This window comes from Heloderma suspectum, chromosome 3, assembly GCF_057233095.1.
Source record: "Heloderma suspectum isolate Gila_16-S chromosome 3, 16-S_ref, whole genome shotgun sequence".
Lineage (NCBI taxonomy): Eukaryota > Metazoa > Chordata > Lepidosauria > Squamata > Helodermatidae > Heloderma > Heloderma suspectum.
Window position 1 is genome coordinate 282,476,936 of NC_139460.1, and position 18,811 is coordinate 282,495,746.

General features: G+C 44.2%; 1 protein-coding gene across 5 annotated transcripts in view; it reads right to left on the reverse strand.

The window, feature by feature from the left end:
* Positions 1-18,811, reverse strand: part of DOCK10 (dedicator of cytokinesis 10) — a 293,838-nt gene that overhangs the window by 92,830 nt on the left and 182,197 nt on the right. For all 5 annotated transcript variants that reach the window (XM_084847134.1, XM_084847133.1, XM_084847130.1 and 2 more), the window contains exons 8-14: positions 14,099-14,282; positions 12,796-12,881; positions 6,346-6,429; positions 5,619-5,774; positions 3,479-3,697; positions 2,322-2,444; positions 923-1,005 (exon numbers count right to left, since the gene is read on the reverse strand). In XM_084847134.1, the coding sequence (XP_084703260.1) occupies positions 923-1,005; positions 2,322-2,444; positions 3,479-3,697; positions 5,619-5,774; positions 6,346-6,429; positions 12,796-12,881; positions 14,099-14,282 (935 nt within the window). The remainder of the gene's footprint in view (positions 1-922; positions 1,006-2,321; positions 2,445-3,478; positions 3,698-5,618; positions 5,775-6,345; positions 6,430-12,795; positions 12,882-14,098; positions 14,283-18,811) is intronic.

Sequence of the window (18,811 nt, forward strand, 5' to 3'; positions counted from 1 at the left end):
CATTGAGAAATTTAACCTCTGTGTCATGACTGGAACACAACAGTTTCTGTATGACTGTGGCCAACCTATGTCAACTCCTCATAACATTTAGCTATTGCAGGAGCGCTGATGGAGAATGAGAATCGTGCTGTAAGGGAAAAGCCATGTGGAGTATAGAAGGTCAAAGCTGTTATTACTATTTGTACTTAAGAAGTACTCCTTTAATAAGGAAGGGTAGCTAGATAGGCAAGCAACTGGGAATAGTTCCTTGCATTCTCTTCTCCTTTGGCATAACTATAGCTCAATCTGTGACATTTAATTATAAACTTTGTACTTAACTTTAACCTCTCCAATACACTAGCAGCTCAGCAATGAAGGTTCAACTGTAAAAATAAGTTAGGGTGCAATCCTATGCATGTTTAGACAAAAAGAAGTCCTACAACTCCCAGCATTCCCCAGCCAGCCATGCTAGCTGGGGCATGCTGGAAGTTGGAAGACTTATGTCTTTCTAAACATGCATAGAGTTGTGCCCTTAGGCATGTTTACTGGGTTTTGTTCATAGTTGGATCATAGCTCTGTTATAATGTCTGTCAAGCTCACAGGATGTTGATGAATGGTCCTTCAGATGTATTCAGCTGCTGGCAATAGTAAAGCTGTTACTTTAGTGGTATGTGAAACTTTCTCCTTTCCTTAATGGAGGGTTACCAAAAATATAGAAATTTTTAAAAGTGATTCCTCCTAATGGTTATCATTTACTCTGCTCTTCTTTTTCTGCTCTCTTCATTTCTTTGCCCTGGAACTACACTAGCTCATAGCCCTCTAAACAGGGCTATTGCTATTGCTCTGCCTCATCGTTTCAAGAGAGAAAAAGGCCAGTCCCCTTTCCAGTCTCTAATGGGAGATAAACGGCTAAAAGCTAATATTTATATAGGCAATTACATACCGCACAGACCAAGCAAAAGGCATTCGATATTTCCCCAACTTGCTGCAAAACTGCTTGTTGGATTTTAACACTTTCTGGGCCCACTAGACAAAAACAAACAGTTAATTCTATGAAGAACATAATCAGAGATCCCATAAACATATTATAAATGCTATTCTCCTGAATGGTCACTGGAAACTTTAATTATTCACAAGAAAGGAGTGATATAAACAATATAACTTTGGAATGCTTGTGATTTTGTCTGTCAGTGGATCACCATAAAATCATATATTTAAATAATGAAATACAGTTGTAATGCTTTTATATTTTGTTTTGTTTTTATGTTGTACTTGTGGTTTTAATTTTTGTGAACTGCCCAGAGAGCTCCGGTTATTGGGCGGTATAGAAATGTGGTGAATACATAAATAAATAAATAAATAAATAAATAAGAGTTGGAGGAGGACTTGTGCGCCTTCTTGCCTACCCCCTGCTTGATGCAAGAAATGCAGAGATAGAGCATCCACAACAGATGACTTCTTGGCCTCAACTTGAAGGCTTCCAGAGAGGGAGAGTCCATTCACCCTCCTAGGTAATCGGTTCCATTACATTCCATCAGTGAACCTAGCTTATTCATAGAAATAAATTAAGAGCTGTGTAACCTCCAATATTGCAGGGATGTCCGTTAGTGGGAAATCTGGCCCTTTTTGGGCTTCACCAGATTTCCACAGTGCCCTCAACCCAGCTTGCATTTGTCAACCAAGCTGCGGGATTCTTCATGAAATCTGGGAATTTTCTAGGGTTTAAAATTGCGCACATAGCAATTTGTGCAAATTCCACCTGCAGTTTGTATAATTTGTGCAAATCATGGTCACAGTTTGCGCAAATTACACAAATGGCTATTTTCACGAATTTTTTTACAAAAAACAAAATCATGAACTGGTCAGATTCAATGCAGATTGCATTAGACCATTGCATTGGACTAGAACGAGCTGAAGTCTGGGGGGTGAGCTCTATTCCATGGATGGATTTCTCCAACATCCCTACAGTTTTGTAGCCAAACAGATTAAGGGCGCAATTCTATGCACGTTTAGACAGAAAAAAAGTCCTATAACTGTGGCTGGGGCACTCTGGGAGTTGTAGGAGTTGTAGAACTTTTTTCTGTTTAAACATACGTAGGATTGATTAGCTATCACCCTTTGCCTCACTATCAACTAGTCTATTGTAGATTACATTGCCTATTTTTGTAAACTTGGTACTTCCATTAAAGGCAATCAAAGTACTCTCACTGGCTGCAAGCACAAGCATATTGTTTATACAATTAGAAATCCACCATGGTTCTCCTGTGATGGCTTTTACTTCAATGGTCAAACTAACAGTACCCCTAGGATGTAAAAGGCATGTAATCCTCCGATTATGTTACCTTGTTGGAGTCTGGGTTCCTTATGTAAGGTTCTGCACTGGTGGCAATATTTCCCATCAGCACCTTTTCAATTTTTGCCACCAAAACAATTTCAGAATGGGGGTTACTTATGGAAAAAACTGCCTGGAGATAGAAGAGAAACTCAGTAAAAAGTAAAAAGCAATGCAGATATGATAGAGAAACAATTTATTTTAATAACTGAAGGCTCCTATGAACTGGAAGAACAGAGAAGTGATTGGCTTTGTCCCACCCTTAGGACAAGGCATAAGGCAGAGGGAGTTGTGCCATGGCATGAATGATGTGGCTGGCTGACTGAGTGGTGTGGGAAATCAAAGAGCTATCAAACAGATGCTCCTACCTCCATAAGCTTCAGTTTGAGGCAAAAGTGGCAGATTTGGGGTTGACTTGCAGGTTACACTGCAGGTAGGGTGAAGGAATGGTAAGTGGCTATTGGTGACCACTCTGAGGCACTATTGTGGTGGAGGGAAGAATATCCAGACCAACCCTTGAGGCTGAAATTTGTGAAGGAATTGGGGGCTTCCCATGGGCACAGGAAGCTGTATTTGCAAAGACTGAACAGTTTGAGGGCGGCAGCGCTGCCTGGAGTTCCCTCAACTCACTGAAAGAGTTGACTGTAAGGAGCAGGGATCAAACAGTGGCTGATCTTAGGACAGCAGCCAGGTGGGGTTGCCCAACAATGATGGCGAGATACAGCCATTCTAGCCACCATTGGACCTGCCCTATAAGGGGCATTTATTCTCATTATGGGTAAGTTGTATTAATAAACATTATGGACTGGTTCATCCCATATATTGCCCCATAACTTCATTTGGGTATGGGGACAAAGATTAAGGTGTTGAGCTCCTGTTGGAAGGGGCAGTTCATTCTTACTTTTACATACTCTAAAAAAGAAAATATTTTCTGGAGGAAGAGTTTTAGTTAATAACAAAAAAAAAGTGTTCTTGGGCATCAAGACATCTCAGAAAACATTACTCTTGAGTTATGTTAATATTGCTTTGGAAATTCATCATTCAAACTCAGATATCCATTGCATGGCTTGACTGAACATTGACACCATGCCATTCTGTGAAATTTATTGTATTTATCATGTTCTGCTTTAATGTTCAAACAGCCTGTGAAACTAGTCAACTAAGTACCTGTTTTGGATACTTCAGCCATTCTTCTGGAAACCCTTTGACCTGTGGTTCTTCTTCTTTGGTGCCAACAATTTCAATAGTTCCATTTTCTAATGAGGTTGAGGAACCTGACATCATCTGTCTAACAACCGTATGATTTAGATCCACATGGAAATCAGCAGAGAGCTTTCTGTTGTCTCTTATATCAAAAAGAGCCACAGTCACAAAAAAAGGCTCAATCTGGATGCAAAATGAAGAAATAAAAAGAATAAAATTAATAATAAAATTAAAAATGATAGTATAGCGGAATATAGCAAGCAAGTGCATTCAGTCCTATGGATGCCTACTCAGAAATGCCCAACTGAGTTTAATGGGACTTAATCTCAGCCGTGCCACCTGATTGAACTCAATGGAACTTACTTCTGAGTATACACACACAGGACTGAACTGTTAAACCAGGGATGGGGAAAATGTGGCCCTCCAAATGTTGTTGGACTCCCATCATTCCTCACTATTGCCAATGCTTTCTAGGGCTGATAGGAGTTGTAGCCCAACAATATCTGGAAGGCCACACATTCCCCACCCCTGTGTTAATCAGTTTAATTGGCAGATCAGTCAACTAAAGCTGTAGTTGATTAATGGATGAAGACCAGTTGTGAGGCCAACTTTTATACTGTAACTGGAATGAAAGAGAAAATATTAATGATGACCTTGCTTCCTAACAATGGAGTGGTAATTTTTAAATTTTTTACTTTTTAAACTAAGTTACCTCATACTTCCTTCAATATTTTGAAAAGGAAATATATGTTTTGGCAATGTGCAAATATTACATGCTTTGGATGAAAGATTAGTTGACTAATCATCAATCAGTTGACAGTAAAACTTAAAATGTTTTAGCCCTACACATGTAGCAGAATGAGGTGGTAGAATCTTGAACTGGAGCAGTGGACAGTACCACTTCAGACTGCAGGCAGGGGGTCACAATTTGAATGCTCCACCATATTAAAAAACAACAACACTTCATACAAATAAAATATTAGCACAGCAGGATGAAAGGCTCTAGCCCAGTCTATTCCCTTCTCTACTTATTTTTTACTTGTAGGGTTTTTTTTAAAATGTAGGCGAACAATAAAATATATGGGACCCCCCCCCCCCCGCTGCAGCCTCAAGTGGTCCAGTCCATTCAGGAATCTACCATCTCTGTTGCATGTGTAGACACTGCATTACACAGTGCACAGAAGACAGGAGGTCTGAAGGTTTGATGCTTCCTGATCTACAAAGGAAGTAGATGGAAAAATCTGGAATGAATACCAAGGCACACTATATGGCTACAAGTTGTTTATTAGGCAGTATGAGATTTTAGATGACATTAAATCAGCTTAGGTCAGCTTCATGAGGGTAGCTAATTCTGATCAAATCTGTACTAGGGGGATGGATGGGCTCTCCATCTCTGGAAGTGTTCAAGTAGAGGCTAGGCAGTCATCTATTGTGACGCTCCACCTCTGGCTTTCCTGAACTGAGATGAATTCTTTTTCAGCTTACAGCCTGCCTTCTTCTAGCCCAACCTTCCACAACCTGGTGCCCTCTGGATGTGTTGGACTACATCTCTCAGCATGGCTGCTCTAGCCTGTCCCAAGGTCCCCGCACCCCTATTGCATTGCACAAATGCACACACAGCTTCACACACACTAATGAAATGAATTCATTCTGGCAGTATAAGGCTTGAGCTAAGCTCTGATACGACCAGCTTTTGTATTGATTATAGCTGTGTACTTGCAGGGCTTATAGTAACACACACTTATATTAAGACAGATATTAGGACAGACATTAAGACAGACAACAGGATTAGCATCATTTAGTTGTCTTAAATCCACACAAAAATCTATGCTTCAAATTGTTACTGCTATTCAGTGCTGTCAATATTAATGGTCCTCATCTGGTTGATTTGTCCCTACTTTTTATGAATTAGCAGCAAAATAAAACTGCAAAATGAAACTCTCCCTTCCCTTCCCTCCTCCTCTTTTTCTTCTTCCTCTTCTTCTTCACCTTCACCAAACCTCCATGAAAAGCAATGAGTTCCAGAAGTGACTTCACTCACTTCCTTGGGGAAACAAAACAAGGTCTATATACATAGATCTCCCCACCCCTGCTTCAAACTTACATTGGTAATTGGATCATTTTCATTATCAGAAACACAAGCTTGAAGATTCAGACTAAGGGATTTGCATGTTATCATGATCTGCTTGGCATCCTTCTCCTCAAAAGGTTTGAGTAATATATCTGTTCCTGTTAATTCCTTTCTTTGAGGATTCAAGGCCTGTAATAAAGACACTGAGACCATTAGCTATTTGAAGTTATTGTAGAGACTATTAACATGAGGAAAGCTAGAAGAAATAAACTTTTCTAGAATATACAGCAGGATGATCAGTGATCCTATGACTGCCAACAATATATTCCTACACCTAGAAGCTAGTTTTTAAAGTAAAGACTAATATGGGCATGTGTAAAGGCAAAACAGCGAGAATGACATGATGGCCACCCATTAGACCAGGAATGGGAAACATGCAGCCCAGGGACTCTCCAGTGAAACCCCCGCTGCCACCTCCCCATTGCTGAATTCAGGGGTGGCAGTAATGTTGTTGTTTTGGAAATCGGTGGTTTTAGCACCACAGAGTGCTAAAAGGATCCAATTTAGCCTGAGAACAAGTTAAACTGGCCCCTTTCCCAGCTCCATAGCGAATTTTGGTGGCAAACCACTGATTGCTTTTCCAGGTGCCCCATGTAGTGCCTGGATGCCCAAAGTTGCCCACCCCTGCGTTAGCCATGCCAAAATCCCTTTTAGCCCATCATATCTGACAATTTAAAGCAACTATTAGAATTGTACTTACAGCAATATCGGGATCTAGGGAGAACAGATTTAGCCGATCCATATTTCGAGATGCTCTAACCGTTTCTTCGGTTTCTGTGAGGTACTGCAACAATAATATGTTCTTATTCTATATGTAAACATCTTTTTAGCTCAAATGATTTAAAGTTACTTATGCTTCTGACCTGAAAGCTATTTATCCCCTTAAATATATGAAGAAAAAAATGTTATCTAAAAATGGAAGGTGAGCCTAGCAGCACATGCTGGTGGAGCACATGATCCAGGCCGCTTCAGCTATTGGGCAGTATAGGGGCTTCTTCACATGGAGCTTTTATCCTTCTATTGAGATTGATCACTCATGGAAGTTTGCAGGTCATTCTCATGATGTCATCAACCTCCAGGGAACATCCAGAGGTATTTCCTGGTTATTCCATCTCAAAAAGATCTGGAAATAATGAACTATTTATTTAAGTCGGATTGTTACACTATTAAAACAGCCACTAGATGGTGCTGTTTCACTGATCTCTATGGAACCTTGAAAATTAAAAACTTCCCCTCTCAGCAAACACATGGTCGCCTTCTGGGAGTCTGCTGTAAATGTGGAAAGGTTCCACAACTGGAGGATTGCAGGTTTTTTCTTTAGTGTAAAGGCACCCTCCCCTTCATGGATCACTGCCTTGTGAATCAAGGTAAGCTGGAGGTGGTCAAACATGAGATGGCAAGATTGAACATCAACATCTTGGGAAGCAGTGAACTAAAATGGAGGTCTGTAACATTGTTCAGGAGGCAGCAACTCAATCCATCCCAAAGAAAAAGAAATGCAAGAAAGCAAAGTGGCTGTCTGATGAGGCTTTACAAGTAGCTGAGGAAAGAAGGGAAGTGAAAAGCAAGGGAGAAAGGGGAAGATATACCCAACTGAATGCAGATTCCCAGAGAATAGCAAGGAGAGACAAGAAGGCCTTCTTAAATGAACAATGCAAAGAAATTGAAGAAAACAATAGAATGGGAAAGACTAGAGATCTCTTCAAGAAAATCAGAGATCTCAAGGAAACGTTTTGTGTAAAGATGGGCAAGATAAAGGAGAAAGAAGGCAGGGACTAACAGAAGCAGATGAGATTAAGAAGAGGTGGATAGAATACACAGAAGAACTATACAGGAAAGATCTGAATGTCCCTGATAGCCATGATAGTGCAGTCACTGAACTGGAGCCAGACATCCTAGAGAGTGAAGTCAAGTGGGCCTTAGGAAGCATTAGTAACAACAAAGCTAGCGGAGATGACAGTCTTCCAGCTGAGCTATTCAAGCTATTTAAGATCCTAAAAGATGATGCTGTGAAAGTGCTGCACTTAATATGCCAACAAATTTGAACACTCAACAATGGCCACAAGACTGGAAAAGGTCAGTTTACATTCCAATTCCAAAGAAGGGCAATGCCAAAGAGTGTTCAAACTACCATACAATTGCGCTCATTTCACATGCCAGCAAGGTTATGCTCAAAATCCTACAAGCTTGGCTTCAGCAGTATGCGAACCGAGAACTATCAGAAGTACAAGCTGGGTTTTGAAGAGGCAGAGGAACTAGAGATCAAATCGCCAACATTCACTGGATCATGGAGAAAGCAAGAGAATTCCAGAAAAATGTCTATTTCTGCTTCATTGACTATGCTAAAGCCTTTGATTGTGTGGATCACAACAAACTGTGGCAAATTCTTAAAGAGATGGGAGTACCAGACCACCTTACCTGTCTCCTGAGAAACCTGTACGAGGGTCAAGAAGCAACAGTAAGAACCAGACATGGAACAACCAATTGGTTCAAAATTCGGAAAGGAGTATGAGAAGGCTGTATATTGTCGCCCTGCTTATTTAATTTATATGCAGAGTACATCATGAGAAACACCAGGTTGGATGAATCACAGGTCAGAATTAAGATTTCCGGGAGAATTATCAACAACCTCAGATACGCAGACAATACCACCCTAATGGCAGAAAGCGAAGAGGATCTAAAGAGCCTCTTGTTGAGGGTGAAAGTGGAGAGTGCAAAAGCTGGTTTGAAACTCAACATTAAAAAAACGAAGATCCTGGCATCTGGCCCCATCACTTCCTGGCATATAGAAGGGGCAGAAATGGAAGCGGTGACAGATTTTATTTTCTTGGGCTCCAAGATCACCGCAGCCAGTGACTGTAGCCATGAAATTAAAAGACGCTTGCTCCTGGGGAGGAAAGCTATGGCACACCTAGCATAGTAAGAAGCAGAGACATCACCTTGCCAACAAAGGTTCGTATAATCAAAGATGGGTGGGAACTTTTAAAAAAGGAAATTCTCAATGCACAATCACAAACAATTCCAACAAGAAGAAAAGGTGGAAGACAACAGAAGACGCCAATGTGGCTTCACAAAAAGCTTAGGGATGACCTGAAAACAAAAAAGGACACATATAGGAAGTGGAAAGAAGGCCAAGTAACAAAGGAAGAGTACAGGCAGGTAGCACAGAATTGCAGGGATGGTGTCAGGAAGGCTAAAGCGGAGAACGAGGTGAGGTTAGCGAGGGATGCTAAAAACAACAAAAAGGCTTTCTTCAGCTACGTGCATAGTAAAAGGCAGAGGAAAGAAATGGTTGTTCAGCTATTAAATAAGGATGGCAAAATGATAACAGAGGACAAAGAAAAGGCAGAGGTGCTCAATTCCTACTTTGGCTCAGTCTTCTCCCAAAAGAGGGTCTATGACCCCCCTGGCAAAGGCGAAGTACAGGCTGAAGGGGCAGGATTGCAGCTTGAGATCGACAGGCATATGGTCAAGGAACACCTAATTACTTTGAATGAGTTCAAATCTCCAGGGCCAGATGAACTGCATCCTAGAGTCATAAAGGAACTGGCAGAAGAACTCTCAGAACCGCTGTCTATTCTCTTTGAGAAATCATGGAGGACCGGGGAAGTGCCAGATGACTGGAGGAGGGCTAACGTTGTCCCTATCTTCAAAAAGGGTAAAAAGGAGGAACCTGGGAACTACAGACCAGTCAGTCTGACATCAATCCCTGGGAAAATTCTGGAGCAGATCATAAAGCAATCCATCTGGAAGCACCTTGACAACAATGCCGTGATTACTCGAAGCCAACATGGATTTGTCAAAAACAAGTCCTGCCAGACAAATCTGATCTCATTTTTTGATCAAGTCACCTCCCTTGTAGACCGTGGGAATGCTGTAGACATCATATACCTCGACTTCAGCAAAGCTTTCGACAAAGTGCCCCATGATATCCTGATGAGCAAACTAGCTCGAAGTGGGCTAGATGAAACAACGATCCGGTGGATCCACAGTTGGCTACAGAATCGAACTCAAAGAGTGCTTATCAATGGGACCTTCTCAAGCTGGGGAGAGGTAACGAGTGGGGTACCGCAGGGCTCAGTCCTGGGCCCAGTGCTCTTCAACATTTTTATTAATGACTTGGAGGAGGAGGTGCAGGGAATGCTGATCAAATTTGCAGATGACACAAAATTGGGAGGGATAGCTAATACTTTGGAAGACAGAAACAAAATTCAAAGTGATCTGGATAGACTGGAGTGCTGGGCAGAAAACAACAGAATGGCATTTAATAGGGACAAATGCCAAGTTCTGCACCTAGGAAAAAGAAACCAAATGCACAGTTACAAGATGGGGGATACGTGGCTCAACCACACTACGAGCGAGAAGGATCTTGGAATTGTCGTCGATCACAAGCTGAATATGAGCCAACAATGTGATGTGGCTGCAAAAAAGGCAAATGCTATTTTGGGCTGCATTCATAGAAGCATCGCTTCCAAATCCCGGGAAGTACTAGTTCCCCTCTACTCAGCACTGGTTAGGCCTCATCTGGAGTACTGTGTCCAGTTCTGGGCACCACACTTTAAGAAGGATGCAGACAAGCTGGAGAGGGTTCAAAGGAGGGCAACAAAGATGATCAGGGGACTGGAAACAAAGCCCTATGAAGAGAGACTGAAAGAACTGGGCATGTTTAGCCTTGAGAAGAGAAGACTGAGGGGAGATATGATAGCACTCTTCAAGTACTTGAAAGGTTGTCACAGAGAAGAAAGCCAGGATCTCTTCTTGATCATCCCAGAGTGCAGGACACGGAATAATGGGCTCAAGTTACAGGAAGCCAGATTCCGACTGAACATCAGGAAAAACTTCCTGAGTGTCAGAGCAATACGGCAATGGAACCAATTACCTGGGGAGGTGGTGGGCTCTCCCACACTGGAGGCCTTCAAGACGAGGCTGGACAGCCATTTGTCAGGGATGCTCTGACTTGGATTCCTGCACTGAGCAGGGGGTTGGACTCGATGGCCTTGTAGGCCCCTTCCAACCCTACTATTCTATGATTCTATGAAAGCTATGGTTTTCCCAGTAGCAACGTATGGCTGTGAGAGCTGGACTATAAGGAAGGCTGAGCGCCGAAGAACTGATGCTTTCAAACCGTGTCACTGGAGAAGACTCTTACGAGTCCCCTGGACTGCAAGGAGGTCAAATCAGTCAATCCTAAAGGAAATCAACCCTGACTGCTCATTGGAAGGACAGATACTGAAGCTGAAGCTCAAATATTTTGGCCACGTAATGCAAAGAGAAAACTCACTGGAAAAGACCCTGATGCTGGGAAAGATTGAAGGCAAAAGGAGAAGGGGACAGCAGAGGATGAGATGGCTAGATAGCATCACCGATGCAATGAATATGGAGTTGAGCACACTCCAGGAGAGAGTGCAGGACAGGACAGCCTGGCGTGCTATGGTCCATGGGGTCACGAAGAGTCGGACATGACTGAACGACTGAACAACAACAACAACAAAGGCACCCTAGAAATGCAATTAATCAATCATTTCTGTCTTTCATTCTTTAGCTCTCTGTTCAAATGCCAGTCTCCCCCTCACCCACAAAAGAACACATAAAAGTGGGAAATCTGTTTTTTTTTACACTAGAGATGGAACAGAAAATCTAAAATGTTCAAGAATGCTCAAATATACATCCTGAATTATTTTGAGTAATTTATTCAACGAGTTTGAATATGTTTAATGCCCGCCAACGGTTTTGGTTATAATTAAAATATTTGCTTATTTTCAGTGCTGTAGCAAGTAATTTCATGCACCAATAGTATTATAAATCTGAAAATAACAAATACTGTCTCTAACACTGAATTGGAAATCCATAAAAAAAAAAATAGCAGGCAACTCTTCAAAATGTCAAAGTATTCATGCAAATTGTGAGAAGAGATTCAAATTTATATTCACATGCTCTAATTTAGAAAACCTGAGTATTAAACCTTGAACCTTTGAGATAAATGCCTTCAAAATCACTCTTCATGGCTGTAATTGTAAACTCACCTTAATTGTGAAACCAAAATTATTTCAATTGTTTCAGTTATGTTTCCTGCAAGTATACCTCCTGCCCAGTACAAGACTATGTATGTATGAGTGTATATTTTATTTACAACATTTCAACACCACCCATCAGCAAAAGGTGCTCCGGGATGTTCACAAAAAATGAGGTAAAACCATGGAGAATAAAAGTAAGATATAGACATAAAATCTTAAACAGTTAAAACAGCTGTTTTAAAATCAGAATAAAACTGGAATAAAACCTGCAACAGAAAACAATTGTGCGTTTCAAAGGCGTTTTGGCATTGATCCGCCAATGCCAAAGAGCATCCGTCGTTGGTACTGACAATTTGAGGAAACAGGTTGTTTCTGTAAGGGGAAGAGCACAGGGTAACCAAGCACTTCAGAGGAAAATGTGAGAAGAATTCAAGAGAGTTTTCAGCATAGCCCACGCAAGTCCACTCGTCGTGCCAGCCGAGAACTTGTGATCTCTCATACAACTGTCTGGCGTGTGTTAAGGCGACATTTAATCATGAGGCTTGATAACTTCATAAACTTGATAACTCATTAAACCATTTGTAACTTTTGGTGTAATTGTAACATGTTGCCATCGTGAAATATACTGCTTTGAAATTGGGTCCATCATTTTGAAACACCCTGTACTATGGATTCGTATTAATGTGGCAACACATAGTGCCAAGAAAATCAAACAGGTGCATTCTACTATGACACACATTATTCCCAATGCTAAGAGTTTGCAACCACAGGTTAACCACATAAAATGCCTTTATGATGGTTTGTAGATAAGTCATTGCTCCCTGTCCCTAACAAGCCCAATCTCTCCACCCATTTCTGTGCCCCATGAATAGACTCGTGCTATTCTAAAATGACACATCTTCTGATGGCAGCTGTTCCCTGCAATACAGTGCTGTCCTATTTTGCTGAGCATGTGTGATGTCCTCCGCTGGTTTGTAAGGCTGAAGTTCCATGACACATCATAGACCTACAGTCACGATATAGCCATTTTGTGCCAGTATAAGCCTTTGTCTGCTGGTAGTATGGACCACAGATGCAAATGTTTAGTTTTGCTGTATTGGTATATGCACATATTTTTAACAACAACCATCTCTTACTTTAGAAAAATCTGGATGCAAGCTATTCTCTGAACAATCCGTTTCCTCTTGTGGGCAATCATAATTCACCGACATGTCTTCAGAATCTTAAATACATTAAAAAGCATTATTAAAGATTAATTTCGTCCAACTACTTTAGTGGAGAGCACTGTGATCTGATACTGGAGCTCTGCATATGCAGGGGCTTCACTGCTTGCTTTTAAAAGCTGTACTCTGCATGCCTAATAGTAATTTAAAAGCTTTTAAAAGCTGTACTCTGCATGCCTAAGATTAATTTCGTCCAACTACTTTAGTGGAGAGCACTGTGATCTGATACTGGAGCTCTGCATATGCAGGGGCTTCACTGCTTGCTTTTAAAAGCTGTACTCTGCATGCCTAATACTAATTTCACATAGCGTGCAGGTGGAGCATGGTTGAACAGAGAAAACAACAGGGCAACTCTCTCACACAGCTCTACAAGCACACAGCACGTGCTCTCCCTCTCTATGTATATATATACACACACATCCATATAATAGAAGCGTTTTTAATAATCTTTTCATCAAAATCAATTAGCTCAGGTGTGTGACTCTCACAAAACCTCTTCAGTGATAGATTATGGGACAAAACAGACATTACTTTCTTTTATCTTTACTCTACAGTAGGCACAGGGGCCCCCTAACCAGATTGGGACCATAGAGTGGGGGGTAGAGGGGCTTTAATTATCCTCCCCCCACTATGGGCCTGATCCAGATTGGGTTCCCTGCATCTGCCATTTGTAATACAAAATAAAAATTGCAGGCACCCCCTGCCCCCCGGTCTGGACTTTTCAAGTAATTTTTGTTTTGGCCATATCTCTCTGGCTGCCAAGGCATATCAAACAAAACCTGCTACCCTCTTATGGAATTATGACTCATGTGTAAACTCATCACAGGATATCTCCTGTAGTTAAAGGACTGCTTAATGACAGCATGGACTCTTCCACTGTGTCTCTTTTCATGCAAACGTGTTTTGATTCATAGTACAGGTCTCACTACATAAACCCTCCTAAACCTTTAACAGAAATGGAAACTAAGTGATAGAAATGCATTTGCTAACACCCTGCACATGCTGGTTTATCCCACGTTGTTCTGATGGATTCTACAGGAAGCTGTGCAGTGAAGTCTACATAGCTTTAAAAACATTTAATACTATGCAATTAACACACAAGCTCTTCCAGGAAATGGATTCAAAGCAATTAATGCTTCAGGACACATCTATTCAAGAGCTAAAAATATGCAATGCTTTCTTCTACACCCAAAATTATTAAAACATTCCCTGTTACCAAGTTTCAGATCTGTGATGTCTGCACTCTTCCTCTCTTGAACGGATCCTTCTGGATTTATCTGCAAGATCTTGTTGAGAGTAAAAATCCATTCATCCATATCTTGCTCATTTTCAGCTGCCAGTACGAAGTACGTCAAGTCATTCATTTTCAGCTCAAAGGCATGTTTCCGAAGCCTGTTATTCTATTGGATCAATTTTTAAAAAAGGGAAGAAAAGCAATTGTTATAATAAATAAATATGACAAATCCTATACTAAACAAATATTATTTATTTAATTAATTTACACTATTTATATACTCCATTTCTAGAACAGATTTCAGAGCGGTGAATGCAAGAAATAAAACAGGAAAAGAATAAAAAGATTAAAACACCATATTAAAATTATACTTGTTTAAGAACACCATACCAATAAAAACTCTAACTCGTCAATTAAGGAATGTCTCCTGGAACAGTGCTGTTTTCAGGAGGCACCAGAAACAATGTAGTGTTGATGTCTGCCTGACCTCCAGGCATAGGGAATTCTAAAGAAAGGGGGCCACTATGCTGAAGGCTCTTCTCCTGGTGGACTCCAGTTGGGCCATAAGTCCATGTGGAACCATCAGGAGTGAGCCCTCCAATGACCTCAGTGACTGGGCAGGATGATAAGGGAGAAGGCGCTCTCTTGGGTTTTATTTATTTATTATATTTATTAATCGCCCATCTGGCTGGTCACCCAGCCACTCTGGGCGATGTACAACATACAATAAAACAATAAAATTCTACAATAAAAACATTTTCTAAAATACCCTAACCCACCCCAAACGCCTGCCTGAACAACAACGTTTTTAATGCACGATGGAAGCTCATTAAAGAGGGGGCATGACGGAGTTCCCTAGGGAGGGAGTTCCACAGAGTGGGGGCCACTACAGAAAAGGCCCTCTCCCTAGTCCCCACCAGTCTAGCTATCCTGGCTGATGGGGCAGAAAGAAGGCCATCCGAGGCTGATCTTGTTAAGCAGCCTGTCTGGTGCTGCTGGAGGCGCTCCTTAAGATAGGCTGGGCCGGAACCATATAGGGTTTTAAAGGTCAAAACCAACACCTTGAATTTGGCCCGGAAAACAACTGGTAACCAGTGCAACTCCTTCAGCACTGGAGTGATGTGATCTCGCCGGCAGCTGCCTTTAATCAGGCAAGCCGCTGCGTTCTGTACCAGCTGCAGCTTCCAAACCGTCTTCAAGGGTAACCCCACGTAGAGCGCATTACAGTAGTCTAAACGAGAGGAGACCAGGGCATGTACTACCGATGGGAGCAGATGGTCGGGAAGGTAGGGGCGCAGCCGCCGTATCAGATGGAGTTGATACAGCGCTATCCGGCTCACAGCTGACACCTGAGCCTCCATGGACAGCTGGGAGTCCAAAATGACCCCCAGGCTGCGGACCTGGTCTTTCAAGGGTAGCCGTACCCCATTCAACACCAGGTCAACATCCCCCAGCCTCCTCTTGTCTCCCACCAAAAGTACCTTGGTCTTGTCAGGGTTCAGCTTCAGCCTATTCCTCCCCATCCAGCCACTCACCGTCTCCAGACATTTGGACAGGGATTCTACGGCCAACCTTGGTGAAGATTTGAATGAGAGGTAGAGCTGCGTGTCATCCGCATATTGATGACACTGCACCCCAAACCTCCTGATGATAGCCCCCAGCGGCTTCACATAGATGTTAAATAGCATTGGGGAGAGGATGGAACCCTGTGGCACCCCACAAGTAAGTGGCCACGGGTCCGAAACCTCCTCTCCCAGTGCTACCCTCTGGTACCTGCCGGAGAGGAAGGACTGGAACCACCGCAATACGGTGTCTCCAATGCCCAACCCCTCCAGGCGGTCCAGGAGGATACCGTGGTCAACGGTATCAAAAGCCACTGAGAGGTAGAGGAGAACAAGGAAGGAGCATTCACCCCTATCCAGAGCCCTCCTCATATCATCTACCAAGGCGACCAAGGCCGTTTCTGCCCCATGCCCAAGCCTGAAACCCGACTGAAATGGGTCTAGATAATCAGTTTCTTCCAAGTGTGCCTTCAACTGCACCGCCACCACCCGCTCAATCACCTTGCCCCAAAATGGCAGATTTGAGACTGGGCGAAAGTTGTTCAGAACTTGAGGATCCAAGGAGGGCTTCTTTAAGAGCGGTCTTATCACTGCCTCCTTGAGGGCTGATGGCATCAGTCCCTCCTCAAGGGAGGCGTTCACCACCGCCCTGATCCCCTCACCCAGTCTCTCTCTGCAGCCCATAATGAGCCACGATGGGCAAGGATCAAGTAAGCAGGTGGTCGGCCGTACAGATGAAAGCACCTTGTCCACTTCATCAGGAGGAAGAAGCCGGAACCGATCCCACAAAACCGGTTTGCCACAGGCCGCCTCTTGCTCACTAACTGTATCCACAGCGTGCAGAGTAACACACCTAATCTGATCAATTTTATCTGCAAAGTGCCTTGCCAAGGCCTCACAGGAGGCCTTAGAATTCTCCAGTGGTTCTGGAGCCACAGGACCGACCAGGCTCCGGACCACTTGGAACAGCCTCCTGGGACAGCACTCTGCAGACGCGATGGAGGCAGCATAATATTCCTTTTTTGCTGCCTTCACCGCCACGTGATAGGCTGAAGATACAGCTCTAGCCCGTGTCTGATCGTCTTTGGAGCGAGACTTCCGCCACCGGCGCTCTAGCCGTCTCACCTCCTGTTTCAGAGCTCGTAACCGTGTATTGAACCATGGTGCAGTCCGAGCCCTGTTCAGGGGGAGAGGGCGTTTCGGAGCCACCTGATCTAATGCCCCAGTGATTGCGGCATTCCAGCCACCCACCAGGGTCTCGACCGAGTGGCCGTTGGCATGCCCCAGAGAATCCCCAAGCGCGTTCAGGAATCCATTTGGATCCATAAGACGCCTGGGGCGGACCATTTTAATGGGTCCTCCACCCCTGCGGAGGGGTTGTGGAACCGAGAAGTCCAACGTCACCAGATAGTGATCTGACCATGACAAGGGGGTGGTGGATATACCCCCGACTTCCAGATCACTCCCCGCTTCTCCAGAAACAAACACAAGGTCTAGTGCATGACCGGCTACATGGGTGGGCCCAGTTAGAATATGGTGCAGCTCCCAGGAGGCCATGGTCTCCATGAAGTCCCGAGGTGGTCCTGTGAGGATGGCCTCCGAATGTATGTTGAAGTCCCCCAACACCAATAAGTTAGGGGACTGTACATGCACGTCAGAGACCACCTCCAGCACCTTGGCCAGGGAGTCAGTCGTGCAGCGGGGTGGACGGTACACGAGCAGAATCCCCAGACTGCCCTTCGGGCCCAACCTCCAGTACATGCACTCAGCAACCTTGGTCTCCCGGAGAGGGGGCCTGGTGAAGACCAAGGACTTTCAGTAGATAACAGCCACTCCCCCTCCCCGATCCCCAGCCCTCAGCTGCTGTGCATAAGAAAATCCAGCTGGACACATGGCTGCAAGGGTTGGAGCAGCAGCCTCGGCCAGCCAGGTCTCCGTAATACATGCCAGGTCTGCACCCTCATCCAGAATCATGTCATGGATGAGGGAGGTTTTCTGGGTAACAGACCTGGCATTGCAGAGCAGCAAACGAAGGCCAGAAGATGGGGTCACGCCTCCCCCAGCCATCATCCTTTGGCTCTGGACAGGCCCGGAGCAGGGGACAGATACTACACATCTCTCCCTTGTTCCCCTTACCTGGCATGGCCTGCCCCTAGCGCTCCGCCAGCGCCTGCCGCCCAGCCTCGGTATGTTCTGGCCCCCAACACTCCCCCCACGGCCTCCATCAGGTGGACACATGCCCCCTCGCTCCCGCCTATCAGGCAGGCTACCCACCCCTAAAAATGCAACAAAATCCCCCAGAAAAACAAACAAACAACTATTAAAAATCCCCTTAAAAATAATGCCAGGCCGGAGTCCACAGGGAAGGCCTGGTGGTGGTGGCGGTTGCAGCAGCAGCAGCAGCAGGCCCGGCAGCAGCAGGCACGCCTCTTCCCCGGTGGTGGTGGTGGCCTCTCCTGCAGGCCCTGGCTCTCCCAGGCCACTTCAGCCAGCCAGCTTATGTAGCCCCTCTAGGGAGGGGCAGGTGGAGCAGCACAGCTGGCTAGGTACCTGGGGGCCTGGTCCTGCAGGGACTGGCGGTCTGCCAGGCAGAAGTCTACAGGGAAGGCCTGGTGGTGGTGGTGGTAGTGGCGGCGGCGGCAGCAGCAGGCCCGGCAGCAACAGGCCCGTCTCTTCCCCGGTGGTGGTGGTGGCCTCTCCTGCAGGCCCTGGCTCTCCTGCTCCCAAGTTGTTTACGGCTTTGTACACTAGTCCTAAAACCTTCAACCTGGCCCAGTAGCGAATAGGCAGCCAGTACAGTCCCCTCAGCAAAGGAGTTACATGTTGGAAAGGGGCAGCCCCTGACAACAGCCAAGCTGCTGCGTTCTGCAGTACCTCCAGCTTCCAGAGCAGCCTTAAGGGCAGCCCCACATAGAGTGCATTGCAGTAATCCAAATAAATAACAAGTAGCCTTGATAGGCTGCACATACAAAGGGGCTACTTAAGGTGGCAATTGGGAATCAATCCCGGTAAAGGCAATGGAAGTTTTCTATACGTCCTATACTTGTTGGAAACAGCGAGTCTTCTAAAGAGAAAAACACACACACTCTGCTCAGTTTTTCTAAGAGAAACTCTACACCAGCCTAAAATCTTG